The following is a 23752-nucleotide window of genomic DNA, read 5'->3' as shown; positions in this document are numbered from 1 at the left end:
CAAAGGATCACCTTTTTTATAGGATGATAGGGAACCAATTCAGTTTCTTGAAAGCTGGCAAAAAGAATCAAGGATTTATCCTAAGTTTCCTATATCACACAGTAATCAGTATTTGAGAGAAAATGCCTCTTTATAAATATATTCCAACTAATAAATGAAATCAAAATTACAGAACCATAAACTGTATATGAAGTAACCTCTGATACAGAACATACTTCTATGATCCTACCAAAGGGATCAAACCTGAGCCTGATCTAGCCTCTGAACTAGCTGCCATTTTGCAAGAAATAAAAAGGAAAGAGAAAGAGAAACATTAATGTCACCACGAGGATGCAATCAGTAAAATCCAGACTGCCTTAGATAAAATAAAGGGATGGAAAGGAACTTGAATATTAAAACACTGTTAAAGATATTTCAAATATCAAAACATAAGCAACAACAAATGGTGTCTGGTAATACAATTTTCAGTGATAAAATTAAAGAAAATCAAGGAAGTAATTCTCATAAAAGTCAAGGTAGTGATTTAAGGATAAAAAAGCAAAGTTTGACAGGGTATATGATGGAGTTTCTAAGATGGTTGCCAAGGTTCTGTTTATTGATATTGCGATATTCTTATAAATCATTAAGCTACATATTTATCAGTGTTTTCTATAACTGTTTTACTTTACAATAATAAGGTTTAGAAAATCAGAAACCCTAGTTTCTAGTCCTAGTTACTATTTGGAGGTTCTCACATACTTCATTCGCAAAATGTTGAAATGCTCTAAGATAATTTCAGACCTAATATAAGTAAAAGACCACCTGAGTAAATTAAAAAATCTCTACCATATGAAAGAGAATAACAAAACCATCCTTAACAAAAACAGCAAAATGATTTTTAACTCACTGATCAATGCAATAACAGCTTTCCCAAAGGCTACCAAAAAAAACAAAAAGACTAGTTTCACAGTAATTATATACTAGCAGTAGGCAAAACCTTCCCTGGCAGCTCTAGTGGTAAGGAACCTGCCTGCCAATACAGGAGGCATAAGAGATGTGGATTCGACCCCTGGGTGAGGAAGATCCCCTGGAAGAGGAAATGGCAACCCACTCCAGTATTCCTGCCTGGAGAATCCCATGGACAGAGGAGCCTGGCAGTCTATAGACCAGGGGGTCGCAAAGAGTCAGACACAACTGAAGCAACTTAGCACACATGCATGCAGACAAAAAGTTTGTCTAAATTTACTTTTGGACAATTTCATACCTCACAGAATCCCAAGGACAGAATACTGTACCAGTGAGGAAATGGTAGTGTATCAGGGAAGCACAAAATTGGGAAGGAATGCCTTCTGTACACAAGATGGCCAACCCACTATGGAGTTTTAAGCACGGATAGGATTTACTCTCTTTGGGAGTAAGTAAGAACTGAAAGTATGTCTATTAAGTAATAATACAAACCAAAATTAAGAGGAGTTTAAATTTATTGCCACCACTGAAACTTGAAAACCAGGTACACCCTCTCCCTCCTTGCTGGGCATCTTTTTCCAAAAAAAGACCAAGTTTTTCCATCTGTTATAGTAGATAACCTTCCCCTACTTTGATGATTTTTCACAATAGCCCAAGTGTCAGAGAATTTCTTTGTAGTTACAGCATGCCTTTGAACATTCATTTTCACTTATACACAGGCAAAATAGCCCACAACCCACAGCTGCTTAATAACAGCTTCATGAGTAAATGTTCACCATGCTCAGCCTTTCAATCCTATTAACCTCTAGTCTTTGGCTGAACTAAGGTTACATGAAGACACCTAGTGACAAGGTTCACCCTGTCCAGTCCAGTAGTTCTCACCCTCGACTGTACTCTGGAATCACCAGGAGAGCATTACTAAACACTGGTCCCTAGGTCCCACCTGACTTGATTGAAAATGACAGAACCCAGACATCAAGATTTTTAAAGCTCCCCAAATGACTCTAATGGATATCAAGGTTGAGCACCACTACTCCTCAAATCAGAGAAGGCAATGACACCCCACTCCAGTACTCTTGCCTGGAAAATCCCATGGATGGAGGAGCCTGGTGGGCTGCAGTCCATGGGGTCACTAAAAGTCAGACATGACTGAGCGACTTCACTTCCACTTTTCACTTTCATGCACTGGAGAAGGAAATGGCGACCCACTCCAGTGTTGCCTGGAGAATCCCAGGGATGGGGGAGCCTGGTGGGCTGCCGTCTATGGGGTCACACAGAGTCGGACATGACTGAAGTGACTTAGCAGCAGCAGCAGTAGCAGCTCCTCAAATAAAATTCTGTTCTATTCTTTATTATAGATTGTTTGTTATTTCCACTGACATACTTTTCCCTCTCATTCACTGAAAAACAATCGTACATACACAGCATTTTTCTCAATTTTTCACTTATTCTTTAGAACCGTTCCTGCTTTCAGAAAGTCCATTCCATACAGATACCTGCTCTTCCCTTTCATCTACATCATTATCACAGGCCTCTTCTTTCTGGCACTTGCAAAGTTTTCACTCCTTTTGCAGTTATCGGACATAAGATTAATTATATTCATAAAATCTAAAAAGTAATCACAAACACAGCAAAATATCATAGATCGAACAACAACTCAATAAGCAAGATGAAAACAATCTCAGATGACCTCTAATGGCACAACTGGTAAAAGCACCACTGACCCTGTCCGGCTCTAAAATTCTAGTCAATTTTACTAATAAATGACAGTGCTTCTGTATCCGCTGAATCTTTTTAAAAGTCCTATAATAAAAGAAAAAAATGTCTTAACTAACAGTACGATTTTTAAAAAACCAAAAATATACAATTCTAGTTTGAATCCAATATAATTTCTTCCTATTAAAAAAGAAAAGATCACCGTCACCTTCATATTCATCTCCTGCCTAAACAAAAACACAATACAGTAACAACAGAGAATACAATATACCACTGGTGCTGCTCAGAACAACTCATAAGAAAGCTGGATGAATCTGAGCTGTTGGAAGATAATTCTAGTTGTACATAAATAAAACCTGCCCTATAAAGGCACAAATGAAAATGAAAATGCCAGATAGATTAGGAAATACTCTCAACAAGAAATTGGTCCATTGCTCTGAGGCTCTGAAATTTGCTCTCTTCAGCAACCAAGATCTGGAGACAAACAGGCAGAGTATCCCAAGAGCAGTGATGATAAGTGTCCAACACCAAGTACCAGCACACACTTAACCAAGCTTTTATGTTGCAGGGGTGCTTTGATCAAACTCCAAACCTGAAATGTAAGCCAGAAAAGTCCATGCTAACTCTACCAAGAATGTGTAACTAATTATGATTCATCTAAGTTTCTACATTTAAACAACAACAATGACAAAAAGTGAGGAAATAAAAGAGACAACAAGTTGATTGATCTATATCTGACAATGTTTCCAAAATTAACATATGAAACTGAGCTCTAAAAAATAAAATGCATACTAAAAGGTATGAAAATACCCTCACTGATATTAAATATTAACAAATCAAGTCTAAGAGAAAAAGCACACATACAAATGAGCATACAACTAATATTTCCTCAAGGCAGTTCTTTCCTGATCTGATCAAAATATGCCTAGAACGCTGATAATGCAGAAAACCACGTCCTCCGAGTTTGAGAATATCACATCCTACTGAGCTATAACAAGTGATAATACCTTTCAAAGAGACTTTTGAACACTACATATACTCACCTATATACATACACACACATATATGAAAGTCTATAACCCTACATTTAAGAACTCAATGTACACTCAGTCATTTCATCACACTTTTTGAAAAAATTTTAAGAGTCGTCTATGTACCTTTTAAAATCATGTTCTTAATAGTTGCCATTTATATTTCTTATTAAAGAAGACTAAAGAAGAAATAATATTTAAGAAAGAATTCAAAGAGTAAAGTTAAATGCCATCCAAACTTCTCTAACAGAGGAACACTTGAAGCCACTTGATTCCACTCGACCTGATAACCTAGGAAAGAAAAAAACTAAAAACAAAGTCAAAGGAAGCTAGTAAACTTCCAGGCACATTTATAAAAGAGGGTTTATGCTTCATTCCTTGGATAAAGAAATCAAATAGGAAAAATCAAGACACAAACAGGGAATGAAGAATGGACGCTTTCTTTAGGCACCTTAGGAATGTGAGGTTGGGTCTTTTCATTTCATGAAGCCCACCTACAATGAGCTTGTTCCCTGTAGCAGGGACAGATTCCAAAGACACACAGATGGGAGGGCAGGAGAGGGAGGCCCGGGCTGGGGAGCCTATAAAAACTTTTGATTCCAAGCTAGCACAATCCTCAGGGACTAGAAGTATACATTTTGAAGAAAGATTTTTAAAGCATTATATCTACAACCAAAAAAGACTATATGCTGACAGCTGTCTGGTTGTAGTCTGTATAGAAGCGAACTTGCCTAGACAGTGTCGTCATCTCAGTATATAAAAATAAATTAGGGAAAAAGAAAAAGAAGATGAATGGTCCTTCTTAGAGACACAGTGGTTCTTAAAGACATAATAAAGGTGTTTCACTATATAGGGTAAAACACAATGTCTTTCCAAACTCTTGAAATGTCTCTCCCTCTCTCCCCCGAAACCCCATGTCCCCAGGGCACCAGACGCCCCTCTGCCCTGTCCCTTCTCTCCGGATCCCCTCAATTCCTGCCTCATCCCCACACCAGACACCCCTCTGCCCCAGCCCTTTTCTCCTGCTGCTGCTGCTACTAAGTCACTTCAGTCGTGTCTGACTCTGTGCAACCCCATAGACGGCAGCCCACCAGGCTCCTCCGTCCCTGGGATCCTCCAGACAAAAACACTGGAGTGGGTTGCCATTTCCTTCTCCAGTGCATGAAGTTTCGTGAAAAGTGAAAGTGAAGTCGCTCAGTCGTGTCCAACTCTTAGGGACCGCATGGACTGCAGCCCACCAGGCTCCTCCACCCATGGGATTTTCCAGGCAAGAGTACTGGAGTGGGGTGCCACTGCCTTCTCCGCAAATTACCCTGAAAAAGCCTAAAAGTGGAACAGCAAGTTCTTTCTTCTCAACAGATGGGAAAGAGATTTTTACTAATCCGCTGCAACAGGCTGGGCTTCCCCAGCGGCTCAGCACTAAGAAATCCATCTGCAACACAGAAGACAAACAAACAGGAGATGCCAGTTTGATCCCCAGGTCAGGAAGACTCCATGGAATAGGAAATGGCAAGTGATGTGAGCTCAGTCGTGTCCAACACGTTTTTTTAATATAAATTTATTTATTTTAATTACTCTTTGAGACTGATGGACTGTAGCCCATCAGGCTCCTCTGTCCATGGAATTTTCCAGGCAAGGCATGCATGCATTCTCCAATAAACTTGCTACCAAGCATCTAAGGCAAGTCATTTACCAAGAAATGGCCACCAAGCCTTGCAGTGACTCCAAAGATCTTTTAGATTCTTCTTTGGATAGAAAGGAGATCAGTCCTGGGTGTTCTTTGGAAGGAATGATGCTACAGCTGAAACTACAGTACTTTGGCCACCTCATGCAAAGAGCTGACTCATTGGAAAAGACTCTGATGCTGGGAGGGATTGGGGGCAGGAGGAGAAGGGGACGACAGAGGATGAGATGGCTGGATGGCATCACCAACTTGACGGATGTGAGTTTGAGTCAACTCCAGGAGACGGTGATGGACAGGGAGGCCTGGCGTGCTGCGATTCATGGGGTTGCAGAGTCGGACACGACTAAGCAAATGAACTGAACTGAACTGACTTGGATAGAAAGAGAAATTTCCAGAGGAAATTAAAGAGATAGCCCACATACACAAAAGGACACCTGGATGGCCTATAGGATGTTTACAGCAGCAAAGCAAAACCCAGCTCCAGGCAGCTTAAATAAGAACAGACACCACCTCACATCACAGCAGAGTCTGGCACAGGCCGGCACCGAGCCAGAGCAGCAGCTCCCGCCCAACCATGACCAGCAGCAGGGAAGGCAGCCTGCCCGCTCTGGTCTAGGGAGAACGTTCTTAGAAGCCCCGCCAGACCCAGCCATGAGACTGCACGGGCCAAAAGGCCCTAGGAAGTTAGAAACATGAGCGTATTGTATTTTTAGCTTCTAAATATGATATTTGCTTGGTACATTTTAATAATATTTCCTAACTGAAGAAATTCAGTTGTAGTATTCAGCCACTTAAACTGAAACTTGTAAGATCTTGAAAACAATCTAGTTTGATTGATGGCTTTTTTAGTGTTTTTCCCCCCCTATTTTAAAGTCAAGCTGATCTACTTCAGGGCTAATTTAAGGGTTAAAATTGCTAAAGCATTATCAAATCATCAACAGTAGGCATCAATATACTATCTTCCAAAAGAGAATATTAATGCTTACCCACAAAAGGGAATCTCAAAGCAAATTCTAAGGCTAAAATGGTAACATCTGACACAAACTTCCCACATTCTCCCTAGAACAACCTATCTATGAACTCATTGCCTTTCTCAGAGAAATTTTTTCAGTACTCATTAACCTAAATATACTGGCATAACAAAGTCCACATCCTAGAGTTAATGAATGTGTTTTTACTTCCATAGCAAAAGTAGATGACTGGTCAGCTTGAACTCTCTACAATGTTAACCATTTGCCAAATTATTCAGAACCCTTCTAGGAGAGTCATGACCCTTCACACACCAACTAAAAGCTTTAATTATGCTTCAGACAGTTAATCTATTTCAATTCTGATAATCTAATTATCTAATTCTGGTAAATAAATTCCAACCGGAGTCCAAAATAATTAGGGGATTAAAGTTTAAAATCAGTGAATGTGAACTGAAACAGATCCACTGTGTAGAAGTTCAAAATATTCTGTTCTATTAAAAAGTTTATCTGAAATTCCAGAATTAAACTGCACTACTATGCCAAGGTTGTCTAAACCAGTTCTAACTAATGTATTATCTCCTGTAATTATATTAAGTGGATTCATGCTTGTTGGATTTAAAATTCTCTAACAGGAGACTCTGCCCCGATGACTCTATAGAGGCCCGTTACACCATCCCCACTTCCCCTGCCTTCCCCCCACGTCACATTTCACCTCCCATGACGCGCTTGTGTTTGTCACGTGTGTCCCATGTTGCTTCACGCAACACAATGACACACTATTCTGGTGCTCAATCACTAGGGCTTTAAGTAGTGCCTTCCATACAGACACTTCATAAACATGATTAGTGAATGTCTTATAAATGCAGACTAATAGGAAACTTGTATCTCACTAAGGTACATTTACTTGTATTTTTAATTGTGTTTTGTAGTATAATGATTTCAACAGTAAGAATAATAAATCACAAAGAAAAATAAAAAGTAAACAACTGCTACTACAACCTCTGCTGCCACAAGAGGCAACCACCAGTTAAAAATCTGTTATGTTCTAATCACAGTTAATTCTAACAACAAGCCTATGGTGAAGTTAGTATTATCTCCATCTTATGTAGAAGGAGACTGAGGATCAGAAAAACAAAATTAGATGTCCAAGATCAAACAGAAGATAAATAGTCAGTCTAAAACACAGTCAGTCTAAAGCCCCACTGCTAATTTGTGACGGCTGAGTATCATCACGGAACAAAAGCAATGCACATCTCAGTGGCAGGATGAAGGGCCCATCTACAGAAAGAGAGCTGGGAACAACACAGTACTCAGTGAATTCCACATCTGAACATCAGTCTGCCAAAAAACGAGACATGCTTAAAAATTAAACATCACTTGAGTCTTTCTTCCAAAAGAAATACCTGAGTCACTGACTGGCCTAAGTAGATAAATGGAGCCACAGTATAAATAACTCACATTCTTGTAAACTGGCCTTAGGTTAAAGTATCCCGTGAAAACAACAGTGTGTTTAGTTATTTTTCTCCAGCCCAGTTCTATTTTATGTTCAGCCAAAAGCATTCTCTATTGTCTTTTTACTGAGCCTTGCTTCCTCGTTAGCTTCCACTGTTTATTTTTCATCCAATCCATTCAGTCACAGTTCTATGACTGGTCAAGCTCATTTGTTATTCCATGAAATAAATTCTATGTGCCAGTCGTGTTTCTCAGACATTTAGTCATTACTTCCACCCACATACTTCATGCTTCCCTAGAAAAGCAGCAGCCATGTGGAGATGTAATGCTCCTCTCAGTGTCTACATTTACAATTTGTTACATGCTAATTTTATCCACAGGGAAACTCACATTAAACATATGCCTCTAAGCCACGATTATGCATTCTGAGTTAGGTAGGTAGAGTCAAATCAGTCTCACTCTTCTAAAATACAAATATTATCCTAATTTATAAGTGACATGAGAAATCAATACCCATCTTAATTCACTAACAAGGAGAGATGACCTAAAGTGAGCAGACCAAGCAACCACACTGTTTCTTAACACTGTGAATGGCTAAAAAATAAAAGTTTAAAAGCTGTAAGGTAAGAAATACTTATGAATTAAACAAACTCACTTTAATACTTGCACCTTTAATTATACATTCAAAAGCTCTCTGATTAGTTGCCCGCAAACTTAGGTGCTCCGTTAGACACACGTACTGTTCGCTGCACTACGACATGTTTCAGCAGTATTTCTCAACTCGACAGCTTTACTTACTGTCTTGGAAGCAGCATTAATGTACTGCATCACCATTTCTTTTTTGATACTTAAGTCCTTTTCCCGCAATGGTGCCTTTTTATCTTCGTTTAAATTCATATCTTCCTGGAAAACACAATTAAAAAGCCTTGTTTTAGACTCTAAGTAGAGCAGCAATTCTACATACACAATGAACAGAAAATCAATAATTTGTGACTAAAGCAGCAGTAACTGTTTTGGAATGATTTCCATGTAGCTCTGCCTGGAGGAAAAAAGAAAGAAAGAAATTTAGCAATACAGAGAAGAGTATTTTAGATCATTTGAGCAGGTAAAATACTTACCAGAAAAACTTTTAAATTTCACAACAGGTTAGTAAAATTACACTGACATCATCATAGATAATTAGATAGCTGAAGATTTCTGCCTTCCATAAATATATTAGGAGTCACAATTTATATATATTTGTGAAATATTATATAAAAATATATAAGCTTTTTTTACAACAGTTGCACCGAAAGCCATCTTGCACCATTCTGAAAGCACTATTTCACATGTCATAAAAAGTAAAAAGTAAATAAGCCAATCCCTTTTCAGATTCTGATAAGCTGCAAGCATATACCAAATACCTAATACTGATCCCAACAAAAGGCAAAGTATTCTACAGTTTAAATTGTCACTTCTTTACCCAGCAAAGAAATGAAGTGTTAAGTGCTCAGTTGTGTCTAGCTCTGCAACCCTATGGACTGTAGCCTACCAGGCTCCTCTGTCCATGGAATTCTCCAAGAAAGAATACTGCAGTGGGTTGCCATTCCCTTCTCCAAAGGATCTTCCCGACTCAGGGATCAAACCCAGGTCTCCCACATTGCTGGCAGATTATTTATTTACTATTTGAGCTATCCAGGAAACCTATCCCTATCAAAAACATACATTAATTAATTTTGAATATTCTAAATCACATAAAAGTTGCTCTCATGAAAAGAGGTACCACCTAAAAACCTTACATTTCTTAACAGCACCATTCAAAATAAGGGTTTATATAACCTAGATCCAGCTATAGGTCTAACTGTGACTAAAAAATACAAGTCAAGAATATCCAGATAAAGATATGTAATGCAATCAGAATCTATCAATTAAGCTGCTTAAGAAAAAGGTTATTCTGACAAAAGGAAGGGAGGCTGAGGTAAAGAGAAAAGTGGCTGAAGGAGAGAGCAGTTCAAATGGACTTCCTTCTGATCTTAGCCTTGGGTCATTTGTGTGCAATGCTAAGACATCTAAATGTATATAAACTCCATATCCACTCAGAACTGGGCCCATAAAAAATCAGGGCTTTGGATCACCTACGGAGGCTGAAAGCTAAATTTTTTTCTAAGCTTTATAAGGGTGCTACAATTCAGACGCTACAGTTTATGCCTTTAGCTGACTCAGGTTTTGGCTACCAAACCTTTGAAGCACTTAAAAGTCAAAATTCCCTTCATTTCACCTTGATATAAAATTTAAGATCTTAGAAGTTGTTGCATTTGAAATTCCAATAAAAGGCAGTAATTAGTAATGTCACTCTTGGCTGTTCAGGTTAGAAACATCCTATTACGTGAATAATTATTTATTTTCTTTTTTCCTCTCTAAGCCAGTGATTTTTCAACAGGCCTTAACACTACTTAGGAAGCATTTTGGAAATGTCTCAGGGCATTTCAGTTGTCATGGTGACTGAGGTGATGCTACCAGCATTTACAAGGGAAAGGTATGCTAGACATTCTGCAACATACGGACTAGTCCTGCACAAGGAATTATCCTGCATCCCACTGAGAGATGCACAAAGAGACAGGGAAAATCACAATTATCTAAGCCTAGACTCTAATTCAGGCTTCCCTGGTGGCTCAGACGGTAAACCATCTGCCTACAATGCAGGAGACCCGGGTTTGATCCCTGGGTCGGGAAGATCCTCTGGAGAAGGAAATGGCAACCCACTCCAGTACTCTTGCCTGGAATAGACATACAATGGAATTAATAGGTAAGTTGTTATATATTTAATACTTTATATTATGTATCTTTAATATATATTACATTTTCCAAAAATCCAACTACTGTGTAAATTATAGTTCCAGTTTTCGTTTTAAGCTGCACCATCATTTGTGCTTCATTTCTGAAATTCAGATATCCCAGAACAATACTGCTTGTGGTATCTGAATCAACAGAACAGAACAATACCTATATCAACCTACATGGTAGCTGTTGTATTCACAGTGGCATAAGGCAAAGATTCCAGGATGTGACTTTATTGTATCTTTTTGAGTAGTCTATGGCCAATTGTTTATATTATTCCTCGGTAGCTCAGCTACTAAAGAACCCTCCTACTCATGCAGGATACACAGGAGACGCAGGTTTGATACCCTGGTCAGGAAGATCCCCTGGAGAAGGAAACGGCAACCCGCCATTCCAATACTCCATGGAAAATTCCATGGCCAGAGGAGCCTGGTAGGCTACAGTTCATGGGGATCACAGAGTTGGACACAACTGAACACACACACACATACTGTTTTATTACATAGTACAGTAAGGTAATAAATTGATTTTTTAATTATGAATGAAGACAGCTTATATGATCTATTTAAAAAATTTAAGGAAAAGTAGCGAGGAAGTAAAGGAACAATTGTTATAAAAGGTGGGAGTGGGTACATAGGAACATGTGCTTTAAATGATTCACTATGTTTTTTAGTTTCCATCTAATGGCCAAACATGATCCAGCCTCTTTAACCTGCAAATTAAAATACTTAATAGATATAGAAAATTAAAAAACAGAAAGCCCATTACTGTGACTGAAATCAAAACAAAACTGTAAGACAGAGACTTGTAAGAAAGAAAAGGCTACTGCTTTCTTTCGTAAAATGCCTTTTCAAGATGACATGAGCTTATACACAAAAGTTGTATATACGGACTTAAAGGAAGAAACCCAGAAGTGCCATAAATAAATTAAATTATATATACATTAAAAAGCAGCTGCATCTGGATTCTCACTTGAGCCTGCAATGCAGTGGATAGTAGTAGCCCCTAGATGGAGAGACAATCTTGACACCACCCAAGTCAGTCAGCCACAGTCTGCAGGAACACAGCTCCCTGAAGCCACAGCTCTGGATTAAGATGGCAGCTGTGAGCCACCAGGAGTCAACATGCACACTCGCATGTGCCTGTACCAGCCATGCTAAGGGGGTCTTAGAGGGGCAGCAACCGCGTCCAGGACACCATTTGAGTACAACGTACTTAATGTTATAACAAGGTTACTTTCTAAGCAGAACTGAATAATACTGAGGCCTTCATGTATGGCTGACACAAGCAACATAAACTTCTGCATGTTTACCAATTCTTCCATTCAAACATAGGTCAATACGTCTATATATTGTATGGACACAGAAGGACACCGTAGTTATGGATTTTATAAAAGCCCTAAAAACCAGTTTATTTCCATATATGCAAACATTGATATATAATTCATTAAATACCTATAATAAATAAAATAATGAACAAATGATGTACAAGGTCTGGGGAATACTTTGAATGAGTATTCAAATGGATATAAGATAAATATCTATTTCCTTAATTGGAAAAACCTTATCAGTTGGCTATTTAACAGAATATATCTCATTCAAAAATATTTTTTGAGTAGTCATCATCAAAACTTCAGTTTTGATCAGTCTAAAGAGTAATTATCAGTTTTGTTGCTAAAGTTCTATTAATGCCTTAGTAACATACATTATAAATTAGCACTACCTTCATATACATGTTTAAATACAATCTTTTGCCTGGGGAAATGGGGAGTTGCAGCATCAAAAAGTAATTTTCCTCTAGTTAATTACTTTCTAATTAAAAACTACACCTAAATTGAATCACTGTGCTATTTCACTATGTGAGTCTGACTAGCACCAGGGACAGATTTCAAAAATACAGGGAAAAAATACTGAAGGAAAAAATATTGAGGGGCATGATACAAAATAAGCAGGATTGCTGGAAAGTGTCAAGATCATCAGAGATGAAGAAGTACCACTGACGAGGAGATGAAAAACACACGGCAAACCAAACACAAGATGGGATGCTGGGCTGGCTCTCAGAAAAGGAAAAGCACTTCAGTGGGAAAACTGCCAACATCTGAATCAAGTCTGTGGTTTAGTAAGAACCAATGATGGTTGGTTAGAAACTAACCAATGATGGTTGGTTAGAAACTAATTAATTAGAAACTAATTAACTTCTTAGTATTAATAATTGCACTAAAGTTATATAAGACGTTGGCATTCGAGGAAGTTGGGTGAAGGGTATAAAAGAATCCTCCATACCATTTTTGCAACTCTTTTAAGATTATTTCAAAATAAATTTCTTAAAAACTAAATTAAAATACTCATAAAAATTCTGCTATATAAAATAATTTGAAAAGAACAAGAAAAATGGAACATCCCACTTTTTTTTTAAATACAGTAATTTGGGGGGAATTCCCTGGCAATCCAGGGGTTAGGACTGTGCACTCTCACTGCCAAGGGCTGGGGTTCAACACCTGGTCAGGGAACTAAGATCCCACAAGCTGCACAGTAAGGCTAAAAACAAACAAAAAATATATATAGCAATTTTTTTTAAGTCCATTAAATAAAAGGAGTATATTTGTAGTGTATTTGGTTACAGTAAATACACACAAACTTGATAGAGGAGAGGGAAGTAAAGAAACAACTATTGACAAATCTGAATCAGACACACGTTAACAGAAGTCCATTAGAAACCTAAAGGTCAGGTATCTTTTGGAACTTTCCAAAACACAAAGTTCAAGTTGTTCACATGTCCTCCCATACCCATTCCAAAGGTGTTCTATGAACCACCCTTCTAACTCACTCTCCTAGCATCCCTTGCTACATCTTTTCACAAGGACCACGTTTCTAATCTTAAACAATGGTTAAATTCAAGCCAGGCACTGTGCTACAACACTCAGAAGCACTATTTGTTAATGCTCAGGAATAAGCCTTTGGGGTATGTACTGTCTCTTCTTTACTGATTAGAGAAGTGAGACGGAAGGAAGTTCTGTAAGGTGACCGTAAGCCTTGCAGCACAGCTTTGTGCCTCCATTCCTATCTCCATATTATGTATCTCTACTATCTGCAGCCCCCTTCCTTTGGGCCTAAGGCCATCTCACACCCTTGGGAGCGGATTCCCCCTACTGCCCATGCTGTGACACCCCTCCTGGCTTCCCCACAACCAGCAACGCTCATTTCCACTTTCCTCACCCGTGGTCTTCACGACCACACCGGGGCCTTTTATCTAAAAATGGTCCTACCTCGAGTATCACCATCATCTCCAAGATCCTCCTCTCTGATCACAATCTTCCATCTTTTCACTTCTCCCATTTCCAAGCCACCTATTTCTCGACCTCAGCGAAACCTCAGTGTTAATACCCACTCCATTATCTCCCAACCAGGCTAACTCTGTGATCCACCTGTTCCTCTAACATTGATGAGAAGTCACATGAAATCTTTCCTCACATTCTCTAAAGTACTTATTTCAAACTGGCCATTCGCCAGGAGCTATGAAACCATCATGTCTACCTATCATTTTCAGTAAACACATTTAATCTTCTCCAGGAAAAAGAACACACCATCAATTTCCTGTTTGTTCTATTACCAATTTATTTGCACACTCATTCTCCTGTACCAACTCCTGTACCGATCCAAAGATAATCCCACTCATGTATGCTCTGGATCTTCTTTCCTCTCCCCTCCTCAAAGGGCACTGCACATCAATTACCTTGCTTCCACCCCATTTCACTAAATTCTTCTAGCTTGTTGGGTCTCATTATATAAAGATGATAATCCTTAACGGATTAAAAATTAAACAAAGAAGCTTCCCCTCGACCCTAGTTCTCCTTTATATATGCCTTTCTTTTTCCTCCATCACAGATAATTTTTAAAAGATTTTTTTTCTACACTTGCTATGTCATTCACAATGCATATACTCTTTAGATATCCATCAAATGAGATATCAGAAAAACTCCCAAATAGAATTTGCTAAACTTCTTTTGGGACAAACATGAAACACAGGTAGTTTTCTGGGAGATGGAGCTGCAGCCAGAGACAATAATCAGAGTCCGAGACTAAAACAGTGATGGAAACCAGGTCCAGCTCCAGAGGCAGGGTCTCCAGGCGGTGGTGCCGGCACTGGCCAAGCTAAAAGTACGTCATGTCTTCAGGGAGCACGAGCAGAACCACACGCAGCCACTGACCTAGATCAGCCTGCGTGTGGCTGAGCCCTGCAGAGCAGCCCCTGCTTGAGATGGAATGAGGCTGAGACACCGCCGAGACCAAACGGGGTGACTGTGCGGTGCTGCACCCTCTTAGAGGAAAGACGGGGCACACATTTTCCTACCCTGTGCAAGAACACCAAATGGGAAGCTGCGGCCCTCACCTGGAAGCCAGGTCAAAGACATGGAGTCAAGCCAGCAGCTTTTAAGATGCTTCAGAAATCTCTTCCTATGTAGATGGGGCTGGAAGTTCCCACAAACCAGGATAATCCAAGTCTGCTACTATCTTCACATGCCTTGACTCCATCCTAGGCTGATGAGACACTGACACAAAATATACACCTTCCACATTTTCTCCGGCAAAACTGAGAAAGAGAGAAAGATGTAATCTTAGTACTCACGCCCATACGTGCAACTAGTGAGCACCGAGGAGTAATCAAGCAGAGAATTGCACACAGAGTGTGGACACTTTTTCAACTGAACTACAAACATCAGACGATTTTCATTCATGAATGTAGATTTTACAGGACAGCATGCTCATTAAATTTACATACATCAAGTTGAGTGGGATAGTTAATGCCATGGAGAGTCAAACTAAATTTAAAATGATTGACTATTTGGAGAATTAAGCGAATATACAAGCAGCAAGTTGAAGATGGTCAGGTGCAAGGAAATTCACCCAGAGTGGAAAAACACTACAGACAAGCAGAAGCATGACTGGAGTTATAAAACAGGTGCTAGAAGAACAGTACACCAGTGGATCAAAACGTCCATATGGATGAATAAGCAAAATATTAAAATGTAAAACCTGAAAGCAGAGCAGTACCAAAATCAAGCATTCTTACTAAGTCAACAGTTATCATCTGATTTCAATAGTGTTCAATCTTTGTTCCATGGGTTAAAGACAAAATAATTGTTCTTGGTAGCAGTTTTGCTAAATTTTTTTCCAGTACAGCCACAAATTGGTTAAGCATTTTAAGAAGTCCACAATGATCCCCTAATTACTTCTCCTGAGACCTCAGAGCTCAACAAACATACTATAAGCACAATTTTACCCATATTTCTTCTAAAAGTGTGATTCTATGCTTCCCCTCACTGGAATTCAGCTTCCCCATCACACAGTGTCAAAGGTCTTACTGATGCTTAGCCCTACTGAGCTGTGTTCTTACCACCAGGAATGGTGTAGTGCCAAATGCAAAATCGAAGGCTTCACGATCTCATTCCAGGTAATCACATATTCTCAAACAGTACAATTCAGTTACTGTGTACTAACTGAATCTCACATAGCTCTGCAATTTAATAAACTACATTCTTAGATTAAGCCTAAGTAAAATCCAGAAACCTGTAAAAGATAGGTACAACCAAAACCCTGGAACTTGGAATTAACTTCATATTACTACTTTATATTCAAGATGCCCATAAATGTGCTAAAGCTATAAAACAGCTTTTCTTTCTTTGTCCATCATGTTTACTATGTTCTTATATAAGTGTTAGTTGCTCAGTCATGTCCAACTCTTTGCAACCCCATGGACCACAGCCTTCCAGGCTCCTCTGTCCATGGGATTCTTCAGGCAAGAATATTGGAGTGGGTTACATTTCCTTCTCCGGGAGATCTTCCCAACTCAGGGATCAAACCCGGGTCTCCAGCATTGTAGGCAGACTCTTTACCATCTGAGCCACCAGGGAAGCTCATGTTCTTATATAAACCTTTATAATAATCCTCTCATTTTTATACAAAACTATGATTATGAAGAGTCAGTTTTTTGGTTTCACCAATAGTGGGGTTAGATTCACTATTCTATTCTCAATGTCCTTACTCAATCCAATTAAAATTAACAGGAAATCAGATGGCTAGCTCAGTAACAAGACTGCAGCCAGAAAACAGCACTTATCCAGAGGTTGACAGTGAACACATAAAATTCTTACTCAACCAAATATTCTAACAGGAGCTTGCACAAAGAGTTCACACTATCTCCACTCGAAACCGAATTTCCATTTAACCTAAAGCCAGTATCAGAGACTAAACAAACACACAAGAAACTTAAGTATCATTTTTTCACATACTATAAATTTCAGCAGAACAGACAAGAAATGAGAGTAACACACAGCAAGCTGCTCACCTCTAATTTATTTTGGAATAAACTGGTTGGAACTGTTTAAGCTTATGCGTAAGCACCTACAATCACAGCTGTTACACAGTCCAGCAGAAAAGAACAGTGCTACTTATAAAAGGGGTTTAACTCACTTATTTGCTCTCCACAAATGGCCAATTCTTCATAAATTACATAAAGGATAATAAAATGGTCATCTGACAAAACACAAAGGCCGACTTCCCTAGAGAAGAAAATCAGACTAAAAAAAAAAAAAAAAGACCTTCACCATTGGAAAAGGCTCTACTTGCACAGTTCCTAATTATCGAAAGCAGAATCTTCAACATTAGCATAACCTTCATCCTTTCAAAACTCCCTTTCGAATCATTTGACTGGGTCAACAAACTCCCACCAGGCAAAATCCAATGCCCCTAAATCATTTATTTTCTCATTTATCTGGATCTAGAAGAAACAACGTGGCACTGACATCACCCCCCTGACAAACACAGCCCATGAATCAACTTGACAATCGCCTTACACTTCCACCCTCTCTTTCTCCTCCTCCTCCTATCTGGATTATTATTTGGATTGCTTTTAAACAACCTTTACCCGAATTTTTCAATTTCTACCTAAAGGAGAGGGAGAAAGGTGACAACTAATAGATCAGAACAAAGCATTACCATAGAACCTCTCTCAGTTTATCTCGCCAACCCAAAATATACTTTTATATTTTTTAAGAAATTTTAAAAAACCCACAATACAGAAAAAGTAGATTTGTAAAAACTGCTAATGCTTGAAATCAACAAAGTGCTAGTAGGAATCTACAGCAGCCAATAAGCACTTAGGGAACTAACACAAAGGAGCCCTCCTTGGCTTCTGTTCCTTCAGACTCCTGGTGGCCCTTTCGACACCACTTACACATCAAACACAACAGGGATTCATTCATTCGTCTGACTGAAGAAACAGCTAAGCATAAATCCTTAACACCAACTATGAAAAAGGAAAAGAAAAGATTAAAAAAGAAAAAATTATCTTTAGCATGTGCCCAAAGAGTGACAACAATGAATACGGACAGTGAGATGAACTCTGCTCCCAGCAACCGTACCGAAAAGTATCAATTCAATTTCATTAGTTCACCTGAGCTCTTCTTTCTTCCTCTGGACCTTACATTTCAAAGATATCTGAACTGACTACAAAGCTAAGAACACAAAGATACTTCACTATTTAACTCTATATGTACTTATCTTTTCTTGCTTAGACATAGTAGTCACCAGAGCAGAAGAAACAAAGCAGCTCATGCAACAATTCATGCAGTATACTCTGAAAGCATAAAGGGAACAAAAGCCCATTAAAATACAGTTCTTATGAAAATATTGGAAAACTGATCTAATGAAATAATGAATAAAAACAGTCATTCATTTGATCAGCAATGGATGATATACTCAATTTAAAGGATAAAAATTAGCAGAGCCATGTGTCTACCCTATTGGAAGAAGATTCTAGTGAAGGGCTGGCCAACTTTATTCAACTACCTGAAATGGAAAATGAAGAAAAACAAAATTCTTTACTAAATACTTTAGGAACAGGGGGAAAAAAAAACATATTAACTCTTTTCTGCAGTTTTTTACTCACTGCAACGAAAGGAAAAAGAACAGAAAAGGAATAAGAACAGAAAAAGATGTAAAAGTTAGCCACAGATATCCTGATTATATACATAGAAAAATATGAGGAACTCTAGAAATAATAAAAACTGAGAATTCAGTAAGATTACTGAATGTAAAAGGCAACATGCAAATTAATAATCTTACTAAAAATTTTAAGTTTTTAAAAATATTAGTTATATTTTAGAAACAAACCAAGGTATAAATCATATAAAAGATACACACAACCTCTAAGGGAAAATTATAAATGTTACAGTTTAGGAACAGAAAAATATCTAAATAAATAGATAGCTATAATATATCCAATGTTCACAGGAAAATTTAATATCACAAAGGTATTTATTCTATCTAAATCAATAATTTATTACAATTCCAATCAAGATCCCAACAGGATTTATAATAAAATCTAACTGATTTTAAAATTAATACAAAATCACAAAGCGGCCAAGAACAGTCAGGATAATTTTAAAGAGAGGAAGGAAGTCCTAGATATCAAGGCTTATTACATAAAGTAATTAAGACAATGGATATAACTGCAGAGCTACACAAATAGAACAATGAACAAAATCAGACCTCAGAAACAAACAGTGGAAATATTACAAATGATGGACAAGAATGCCTATTCAATATAATATTTATTATATTAATAATGCTATTAATATAATAGAAAAACTAGTTACTATGTAGGAAAAATACTTTCTCATATCAGATTTTAGGAATATAGTAAGAACAGACCTATGATGTCAGTATAGAGAAGGATTTCTTGAAAAATATACTGATGATATATTTAAGACTATTTAAAAATCAAAATGGAGTAACTATGGTTCAGGCATCCAAATGGAGCTAGACTATTATAGATGTGGTTTTAGACACATTCCTGTATCACTGAGAATGTGAATTTTCTCTCAACTTTAACAAACTCAAGAACACAACAAACCACTTCAAAACAGTATCTGCTAGCTGCACCCTTGTAGTTTTCTAACAAAGAACAAACCTGACTGCATCCTGGATCGATTCCTTTAGCTCTAACCTTTGTGCTCTGTTGCCTTGCTTAGTCATGCTGGCTCTGTACCTTTGTAAAAAAAGATGTTGCCTATGGCCTGAAATATACCTGGTAGCCTATTCTTAAGGCTCTGCATCCCAGGTTTAACCCTTAAATGTGTAACACTTTACTTATTGGGCTTTCCTTGTGGCTCAGCTGGTAAACAGTCTGCCTGCAATGCAGGAGACCTGGGTCCAGTCCCTGTGTTGGGAAGATTCCCTGAAGAAGGGAATTGCTTCTCACTCCAGTATTCTTGCCTGGAGAGTTCCATGGACAGAGGGATTAAATATTTAATCCTTAAATGTATAACATTTTCATTCATATAGAGAAAAAATGGTGAGGAGCAGAAATAACATTTGTCTTGTTGAAGATTTACAGGAACCATGTGGACAACAGCAAGAACAAAGAATCTCTGCACCAGGAAGTCTGCAACAACCTCCACCTCTTTCAGTATAAAAGCAACCTGAACTCTAACGCAAACAGGACGGTTCTCTGGGGCCCTAGTCCACCATCTTCTAGACCTGCTGGCTTTCTGAAGAAGGTCATTATTCCCTGCCCCAACAGCTTGTCTCTCCACTTACTGAGAAGCAAGAAGCAAGTACCAGCTTGGACTGGGTTAACAGGTTCAAAGTCTGTCCCCTTCACAACTGTGGAATCATTTCAGACCCCAGCCGATCCCTACTCAACAAGCACCCTTACTTCTTTCCAATTCCAGTTCTACTAACCTTGCAGGGCTTTTTGCCTTACTAAGCCTCTCCCAATTTGTAGTCCAAAGGAACACAACTCAAGTGCTCCTTGAATCTATATCTCCTGGGCTACAGTCCTAACAAACCCCAATCTTTATTCAGTCAGGTCTCTGTTTCTCTAAAATTTTGGTTAACAACACAAAAAGATGGAACTGAAAGGAGTACACCAGGATTTCAATTAATTACATGCGTTCTGTTCTTTTTTGTATACCTCAAAAAGGACGCTGGGATTAAAAAAGCACACAAAGTATTTCAATTAATTATGTAGGTTCTACTGTTTTCTGTGTACCTCAAATACCCTATTTAAAAACGCCACTGAACAAAAATAGATTCAACTCTATAATACATCTGAAAATTGTTTCAAAATTAAATTTTGAATGGCTTTAGTATTATCTGTACTTTAGTATTATCTGTTTCCTCACACTAAAGCTAAAATATGTATTAAATAGCAGGTCATCTAAGCTCTTAATGACAATGGACACTTCAAACACACGCTGAAGAGGCAATGCTAATGGCAATCGATAAATGCACTCTCTCCTACATTACAACAGAGCCTGGTAAACATATTCCCAAGAAAAGATTAGAGCATTATTATTCATACTTAAGTACTCTGTGCAATTTTATTAGACCATTTCTTCCATGCTTACAAGTGATGACAGGAAGTCCAGAATTTAAATAATTTTTTTCAAAGTAACTCTGTCATCACTGGCACTCGTTCAGCGCCTGCTGATGATCGCAGCTTGACAGACAACCTTGCAGCTTTCGTTCTCTCAACATGCAGTGGAAGTGAAAAGACAAGAAAGGTATGAATAGAGGAAACTTCTCTTCCTATTCATTATTTTAACATTTTTAAGTTATCCAGCAAACCAAAATTTGATAAAGTTAACCACCACCAAAACATAGAATTGAAGGTGAAAAGAAATATCAAATCTTAGACATCTTAAAAGTTAGAAAGATATATTTAATTCAACAGGTAGTTATTTGAGATGATAAACCAGCTGAATAATGTTGCATGGATTTAATCTAGCATAGAGACATATCAAAATAATAAATAAAGGATAAAATTACACAAGGGACTTACACACAAGTTCTCAGGAGCAAAAGATCTGGACACTGATCATTTTTAGTCATTGATGAAGCAAACTAATTGATGAAGAAAACTACAAAAAACACAAATAAGTGGAAAAATATCCTGTGTTCATGGGTTGGAAGAATTAGCATAATTAAAATGTCCATCTTGTTCACAGCCATCTATATATTCAATGCAATGCTGTCAAGATTCCAATGGCATTCTTTATAGAAAAAAAGAACCACCAAAGACTATGAATAACCAAAACAATCTTGAAAAAGAACAAGTTGGAGACATTACACATCTCAATTTTGAACTATATTACAAAGTTACAGTAATTACAACAATATAGCACAAACCCAGAGAACAACAGAACAGAATCAAGAGTACAGAAATAAACCTATGCTATATGATTGACTAATATTTGAAATGGGAGCCAACTATACTCAATGGGGAGAAATAGTCTCCTTAATAAAGCAGGAAAAACTGGATAATCACATGCAAATAAAAAAGAAAGAAAAGAAAAAACTGGACCCCACCTTATACCACTCACAAAAATTAACTCAAAATGTATTAAAGACTTAAATGTAAGACCTAAAACTCTAAAACTCCTGGAAGAAAACATAAAGGAAAAGCTTTTCCATGTTGGTTTTGGCAATGAGCTTTTTGAACATGATACCAAAAGCACAAGCTACAAAAACAAAAATAAACATGAAGGATTTTATCGAATTAAATACTTCTGCACAGCAAAACAAAATTTTAAAACTCAACAAAATTAAAAAGCAACTTGTGAAATGGAGAAAATATTTGCAAGCTACATATCTGATAAGAGGTTACTATCCAAAGTACATAAAGAACTCATACAACTCAAAAGCAAAGAAATATTATCTGATTAAAATTGCAAAGAACTAAAACAATTTTTTCAAAAAAAGTTAAACAAATGGCCAACAGGTACATGAAAAGAGTCACAACATCACTAATTATTAGGGAAATGCAAATCAGAATCACAATGATATATCACTTCACATAGAACGGTGTCAAAAAGAAGTATGAAGTGCTAGGGAGAATGTGAAAAAAAAATGCACTCCTGGTGGAATGAAAATTGTTACAATCACTATGGAAAGTAGTATGGATGTTCCTCAAAAAATTAAAAATAGAAGTATATGATCCAACAATTCCACTTCTGGGTATTTATCTGAAGAAAGTAAAAACACTTACTTGAAAAGACATCTTCATGCCCCTATTCAATGCAGCATTACTTACAATAACCAATATAAAGAAACAAATATCTGTTGAGAAATAAATGGATAAAGAAACTGGTGTGGGTGTGGGTGGGGGGGCGGTGGACGGAGTGTAATGGAGTACTATTCAGCCATTGAAAAGGAAATCTTGCCACCTGTGGCAACACAGATGGGCCCTGTGAACACTATGCCAAGTGAAATAAATCAGGCAGAGAAAGACAAATGTGTATGCTATCACTGAAATGTATTATCTAAAAATACCAAACTCATAGAAACAGCATTGACTGGTGGCTGCCAGGGGCTGAAGGGTGGAGAGATGGTCAGTGGGTACAAATTTACAGTTATAAAATGAATCAAATCTTAGGATGTAGTGAACAGTAAGGTAACTCTAATTTTAAAAAAAAAATCACACTTGAAAGATCTGAAGAGAGTAAATCTTAACGCTCTCACCACAGGGGAAAAAAATGACAATTATGTGAGGTGATGGATGTGTTAACTGACCTTATTGTGGCAATCATTTTAAAAAATATACATCTATCAAATCATCACATTGTGTACTTTAAGTTTACACAATATTAAATGTCAACTGTAACTCAATAACACTGGGAAAAAATAAGAAAATGAATTGAGGTTTAACATCTTTTAATGAGCTCAATTATAGCTGCTCCTTGTAAAAGACACAGCAGAGTGTCAGAATATATTCTACAATATGAAAAGGCTCCAATTCCCCAGAAGAAGTGTACAGTGAACCAAGGTAGAGAAAGACGAAACAAAAGGGACAGAGGCAACACTCAGAGGAGATAAAAGGAGACAGAGGAAGAAACATGGAAAGCAAACCAGTATGAACTGGCTAGAGGAGGAAACTCAGGAGAAGAAGAAAGTGTCCTGACACCCAAAGGAAACGAGAAACACAAGAGGCCAGCGATGCAGTGTGACATGGTGCAAGCAGGGCCTGACGGCTGGGCAGCCACCTGCAGCTAGGGGGGCACACATCTGCAACAAAACAATCCCCAAAGGAAAAGCTGTGGGCAGAAAGCGCCAGCGTCAGCTATGCTTTGTGGA

The 23752-nt window shown here is 37.9% G+C and overlaps 1 protein-coding gene across 3 annotated transcripts in view; it reads right to left on the bottom strand.

Annotated features, from left to right (window-relative positions):
• Positions 1 to 23752, bottom strand: part of DIAPH3 (diaphanous related formin 3) — a 562554-nt gene that overhangs the window by 476140 nt on the left and 62662 nt on the right. For all 3 annotated transcript variants that reach the window (XM_069602158.1, XM_069602160.1, XM_069602159.1), the window contains one exon: positions 8598 to 8702. In XM_069602158.1, coding sequence (XP_069458259.1) covers positions 8598 to 8702 — 105 coding nt within the window. The remainder of the gene's footprint in view (positions 1 to 8597; positions 8703 to 23752) is intronic.

This window comes from Ovis canadensis, chromosome 10 (genome assembly GCF_042477335.2).
Source record: "Ovis canadensis isolate MfBH-ARS-UI-01 breed Bighorn chromosome 10, ARS-UI_OviCan_v2, whole genome shotgun sequence".
NCBI lineage: Eukaryota > Metazoa > Chordata > Mammalia > Artiodactyla > Bovidae > Ovis > Ovis canadensis.
The sequence above is the reverse complement of the archived record's forward strand: the minus strand, read 5'-3'. Positions and strand labels throughout refer to the sequence as shown.